The sequence below is a fragment of the Oncorhynchus mykiss genome, chromosome 13 (genome assembly GCF_013265735.2).
Source record: "Oncorhynchus mykiss isolate Arlee chromosome 13, USDA_OmykA_1.1, whole genome shotgun sequence".
NCBI lineage: Eukaryota > Metazoa > Chordata > Actinopteri > Salmoniformes > Salmonidae > Oncorhynchus > Oncorhynchus mykiss.
The window spans coordinates 4955939-4963438 of NC_048577.1; the positions used below are offsets into that span (position 1 = coordinate 4955939).

Here is a 7500-nt window from a genome sequence, read left to right on the forward strand (position 1 = left end):
AACACACTGATATAACACAGCTATAACACACCAATATAACACAGCTATAACACACTGATATCACACAGCTACAACACAACGATATAACACACCGATATAACACACTGATATAACACAGCGACAACACACCGATATAACACAGCTACAACACATTGATATAGCACAGCTACAAGACACTGATATTACACAGCTACAACACACTGATATAACACACTGATATAACACAGCTACAATACACTGATATAACACAGCTACAACACATTGATATAACACAGCTACAACACACTGATATAACGAAGCTACAACACACTGATATAGCACAGCTACAAGACACTGATATTACACACCGATATAACACAGCTACAACACACCCATATGACACACCCATATAACACAGCTATAACACACCGATATAACACACCAATATAACACAGCTATAACACACTGATATAACACCAATATAACACAGCTATAACACACTGATATAACACAGATACAACACACTGATATAACACAGCTACAACACACTGATATAACACAGCTACAACACACCGATAGAACACAGCGACAACACAACAATATAACACAGCGACAACACACCGATATAACACAGCTATAACACACTGATATAACACAGCTACAACACACTGATATAACACAGCGACAACACACCAATATAACACAGCGACAACATACCGATATAACACCCATATAAACACTGATATAACACAGCTACAACACACTGATATAACACAGCGACAACACACCAATATAACACAGCGACAACATACCGATATAACACAGCTATAACACACCGATAGAACACACCCATATAACACAGCTATAACACACTGATATAACACAGCTACAACACATTGATATAAAACACTGTTATAACACACTAATATAACACAGCTACAACACACTGATATAACACAGCGACAACACACCAATATAACACAGCGACAACATACCAATATAACACAGCTATAACACACCGATAGAACACACCCATATAACACAGCTATAACACACTGATATAACACAGCTACAACACATTGATATAAAACACTGTTATAACACACTAATATAACACAGCGACAACACACCAATATAACACAGTGACAACATACCGATATAACACCCATATAAACACTGATATAACACAGCTACAACACACTGATATAACACAGCGACAACACACCAATATAACACAGCGACAACATACCGATATAACACAGCTATAACACACCGATAGAACACACCCATATAACACAGCTATAACACACTGATATAACACAGCTACAACACATTGATATAAAACACTGTTATAACACACTAATATAACACAGCTACAACACACTGATATAACACAGCGACAACACACCAATATAACACAGCGACAACACACCGATATAACACAGCTATAACACACCGATAGAACACAGCTATAACACACTGATATACTACAGCGACAACACACCCATATAACACAGCTATAACACACTGATATAACACAGCTACACCACATTGATATAAAACACTGTTATAACACACTAATATAACACAGCGACAACACACCAATATAACACAGCGACAACACACCGATATAACACAGCTATAACACACCGATAGAACACAGCTATAACACACTGATATACTACAGCGACAACACATCGATATAACACAGCTACAACACATTGATATAACACACCCATATAACACAGCTACAACACATTGATATAAAACACTGTTATAACACACTAATATAACACAGCTACAAGACACTGATATTACACAGCTACAACACACTGATATAACGCACTGATATAGCACAGCTACAACACACTGATATAGCACAGCTACAACACACTGATATAACACAGCTACAACACACTGACATAGCACAGCTACAACACACTGATATAACACAGCTATAACACACCAATATAACACAGCTACAACACATTGATATAGCACAGCTACAAGACACTGATATTACACAGCTACAACACACTGATATAACACACTGATATAACACAGCTACAACACATTGATATAACACAGCTACAACACACTGATATAACACAGCTACAACACACTGATATAACGCAGCTAAAACACACTGATATAACACAACGACAACACACCAATATAACACAGCGACAACACACCGACATAACACAGCTATAACACACTGATATAACACAGCTACAACACACTGATATAACACAGCGACAACACACCAATATAACACAGCGACAACATACCGATATAACACCCATATAACACACTGATATAACACAGCTACAGCACACTGATATAACACACCAATATAACACACCGATATAACACACTGATATAACACACCAATTTAACACAGCTATAACACAGCGATATAACACAGCAATATAACACAGCTACAACACACCGATATAACACCGATATAACACACAGCTATAACACACCAATTTAACACAGCTATAACACAGCGATATAACACAGCTACAACACACCGATATAACACAGCTATAACACACCACTATAACACAGCTATAACACACCACTATAACACAGCTATAACACACCGATATAACACCGATATAACACACAGCTATAACACACCAATTTAACACAGCTATAACACAGCGATATAACACAGCTACAACACACCAATATAACACAGCTATAACACACCACTATAACACAGCTATAACACACCACTATAACACAGCTATAACACACCAATATAACACAGCGATATAACACAGCGATATAACACAGCTACAACACACCCATATAACACAGCTATAACACACCAATATAACACAGCTATAACACACAGCTATAACACACCCATGTAACACAGCTATAACACACCGATATAACACTCCCATATAGCACAGCTATAACACACCAATATAACACACCTATAACACACCGATATAACACACAGATATAACACAGCTACAACACACCGATATAACACACCAATATAACACAGCTATAATACACCCATATAACACAGCTATAACACACCAATATAACACACCTTTAACACACCGATATAACACACCGATATAACACAGCTACAACACACTAATATAACACACCAATATAACACAGCTATAACACACCAATATAACACACCTATAACACACCGATATAACACACAGCTATAACACAGCTATAACACACAGATATAACACAGCTACAACACACCAATATAACACACCAATATAACACACCAATATAACACAGCTATAACACACCAATATAACACACCTATAACACACCGATATAACACACAGCTATAACACAGCTATAACACACAGATATAACACAGCTACAACACACCGATATAACACAGCTATAACACACCAACATAACACACCGATATAACACAGCTATAACACACCGATTTAACACAGCTATAACACAGCGATATAACACAGCTACAACACACTGACATAGCACAGCTACAACACACTGATATAACACAGCTATAACACACCAATATAACACAGCTACAACACATTGATATAGCACAGCTACAAGACACTGATATTACACAGCTACAACACACTGATATAACACACTGATATAACACAGCTACAACACATTGATATAACACAGCTACAACACACTGATATAACACAGCTACAACACACTGATATAACGCAGCTAAAACACACTGATATAACACAACGACAACACACCAATATAACACAGCGACAACACACCGACATTACACAGCTATAACACACTGATATAACACAGCTACAACACACTGATATAACACAGCGACAACACACCAATATAACACAGCGACAACATACCGATATAACACCCATATAACACACTGATATAACACAGCTACAGCACACTGATATAACACACCAATATAACACACCGATATAACACACTGATATAACACACCAATTTAACACAGCTATAACACAGCGATATAACACAGCAATATAACACAGCTACAACACACCGATATAACACCGATATAACACACAGCTATAACACACCAATTTAACACAGCTATAACACAGCGATATAACACAGCTACAACACACCGATATAACACAGCTATAACACACCACTATAACACAGCTATAACACACCACTATAACACAGCTATAACACACCGATATAACACCGATATAACACACAGCTATAACACATCAATTTAACACAGCTATAACACAGCGATATAACACAGCTACAACACACCAATATAACACAGCTATAACACACCACTATAACACAGCTATAACACACCACTATAACACAGCTATAACACACCAATATAACACAGCGATATAACACAGCGATATAACACAGCTACAACACACCCATATAACACAGCTATAACACACCAATATAACACAGCTATAACACACAGCTATAACACACCCATGTAACACAGCTATAACACACCGATATAACACTCCCATATAGCACAGCTATAACACACCAATATAACACACCTATAACACACCGATATAACACACAGATATAACACAGCTACAACACACCGATATAACACACCAATATAACACAGCTATAATACACCCATATAACACAGCTATAACACACCAATATAACACACCTTTAACACACCGATATAACACACCGATATAACACAGCTACAACACACTAATATAACACACCAATATAACACAGCTATAACACACCAATATAACACACCAATATAACACACCAATATAACACACAGCTATAACACAGCTATAACACACAGATATAACACAGCTACAACACACCGATATAACACAGCTATAACACACCAACATAACACACCGATATAACACAGCTATAACACACCGATATAACACACCGATATAACACAGCTATAACACAGCTATAACACACCGATATAACACACCGATATAACACAGCTATAACACAGCTATAACACAGCTATAACACAGCTACAACAACATCACAGCGTGAGGCTGAGACTGACCTGTGGCGGGAGGCGTGGCGACGATGCTCTGAGAACACTGGTTCTTGTAGCTCGTCCATTGTTCCATCAGGAGCTTCAGAGATTTAGCCGAGGAGACCTGGGTACAAAAGGAGAACAGTCATTCGACTCTGCTGAACCTCCCTCTAACTAAATGTGTGTTTGTGCGTGTGTGTGTGTGTGTGTGTGTGTGTGTGTGTGTGTGTGTGTGTGTGTGTGTGTGTGTGTGTGTGTGTGTGTGTGTGTGTGTGTGTGTGTGTGTGTGTGTGTGTGTAAGTGTCTGTACAAATGTACTCTCTTTTAAATATATTTTTTATTTAACCTTTATTTAACTAGGCAAGTCAATTAAGAACAAATTCTTAATTACAATGACGGCCTACCCCGGGTCAAACCAGGATGACGTTGGGCCAATTGTGCGCCGCCCAATCACAGCCTGGGTTCAAACTAGGGACTGTAGTGACGCCTCTTGCACTAAGATGCACCCTTAATTAATTTGTTCCGTTTGTCACAGTAGAATAATTCTGCAGCAAACGGGATTGTAATATTTAGTCCATTAACACGGTCTGATCCTGGACCAGTGACTAGGCTGATCCTGGATCAGTGATTAGGCTGATCCTGGACCAGTGACTAGGTTGATCCTGGATCAGTGATTAGGCTGATCCTGGATCAGTGACTAGGCTGATCCTGGACCAGTGACTAGGCTGATCCTGGATCAGTGATTAGGCTGATCCTGGATCAGTGACTAGGCTGATCCTGGACCAGTGACTAGGCTGATCCTGGACCAGTGACTAGGCTGATCCTGGACCAGTGACTAGGCTGATTCAGGCTGTATCACAATTGTGTGTTCGTGCAGGTCTTCATGGAATTTATGTAAATCCTGCAGCGTAGGAACATTGTGTGTGAGAGAGAGAGAGAGACTTACCTGGGTGTAGCCAGAGAGGGTGAGCAGAGATAAGAGGACACACATCTGGAACATCCCACCTGGCTACGCTGGGAGAGGAGGGGTGGGGGAGGGGGACTCAACTCATCATGGGGCCCAGCCTGGTCTACCCTACAGGCTACAAACACACACACACACACACACACACACACACACACACACACACACACACACACACACACACACACACACACACACACACACACACACACACACACACACACACACACACACACACACACACACACACACACACACACACACACACGTGGACACACACACACACAAACACAGAGAGGAAGTGAGAGAGAGATAAATGTCACATTGGGTTTTTACTCAATTACCGTACAACAGACCACGTATTCACCATGCACACCCTAATTGACATACAAAGAAACCAAAACAAAGTCTTCTGTTGATTTGTTGATTTCAAACAAGCCTTCGACTCATTTTTGCATGAGGTTCTGCTATACAAATTGATGAAAAGTGGTGTTGGGGGAAAAACATACAACATCAATGTACACAAACAACAAGTGTGCGGATAAAATAGGCAACAAACAGACACATTTCTTCTCACAGGGCCGTGGGGTGAGACAGGGATGCAGCTTAAGCCCCACCCTTTTCAACATATATATCAACAAAATGGCGTGGGCACTAGAAAGAACAGCAGAACCCGGCCTCATCCTTCTAGAATCTGAAGTCAAATGTCTGCTGTTTGCTGATGATCTGGTGCTTCTGTCACCAACCAAGGAGGGCCTACAGCAGCACCTAGATATTCTGCACAGATTCTGTCAGACCTGGGCCCTGACAGTAAATCTCAGTAAGACCAAAATAATGGTGATCCAAAAAAGTTCCAGTCACCTGGACCACAAATACAAATTCCATCTAGACACAGTTGCCCTAGAGCACAGAGAAAACTATACATACCTCAGCCTAAACATCAGAGCCACAGGTAACTTCCACAAAACTGTCAACGATCTGAGAGACAAGGCAAGAAGGGCATTCTATGTCATCAAAAGGAACATAAAATTCAACATACCAATTAGGATTTGGCTAAAAATACTTGAATCAGTCATAGAGCCCATTGCCCTTTATGGTTGTGAGGTCTGGGGTCCGCTCACCAACCAAGACTTCACAAAATGGGACAAACATCAAATTGAGACTCAGCATGCAGAATTCTGCAAAAATATCCTCTGTGTACAACGTAGAACACCAAATAATGCATGCAGAGCAGAATTAGGCCGATACCCACTAATTATCAAAATCCAGAAAAGAGCCGTTAAATTCTACAACCACCTAAAAGGAAGCGATTCACAAACCTTCCATAACAAAGCCATCACCTACAGAGAGATGAACCTGGAGAAGAGTCCCCTAAGCAAGCTGGTCCTGGGGCTCTGTTTACAAACACAAACACAACCCACAGAGCCCCAGGACAGCAACACAATTAGACCCAACCAAATCATGAGAAAACAAAAAGATAATTACTTGACACATTGGAAAGAATTAACAAAAAAACTGAGCAAACCAGAATGTAATTTGGCCCTAAACAGAGAGTACACCCTGGCAG

At 39.9% G+C, this 7500-nt stretch overlaps 1 protein-coding gene across 1 annotated transcript in view; it reads right to left on the reverse strand.

Annotated features, from left to right (window-relative positions):
- gcgrb (glucagon receptor b) overlaps positions 1 to 7500 on the reverse strand; it is a 57663-nt gene that overhangs the window by 12810 nt on the left and 37353 nt on the right. Inside the window, exons 2-3 of the mRNA XM_036939923.1 lie at positions 5916 to 6051; positions 4997 to 5093 (exon numbers count right to left, since the gene is read on the reverse strand). Coding sequence (XP_036795818.1) covers positions 4997 to 5093; positions 5916 to 5969 — 151 coding nt within the window. The 5' untranslated portion in view covers positions 5970 to 6051. The remainder of the gene's footprint in view (positions 1 to 4996; positions 5094 to 5915; positions 6052 to 7500) is intronic.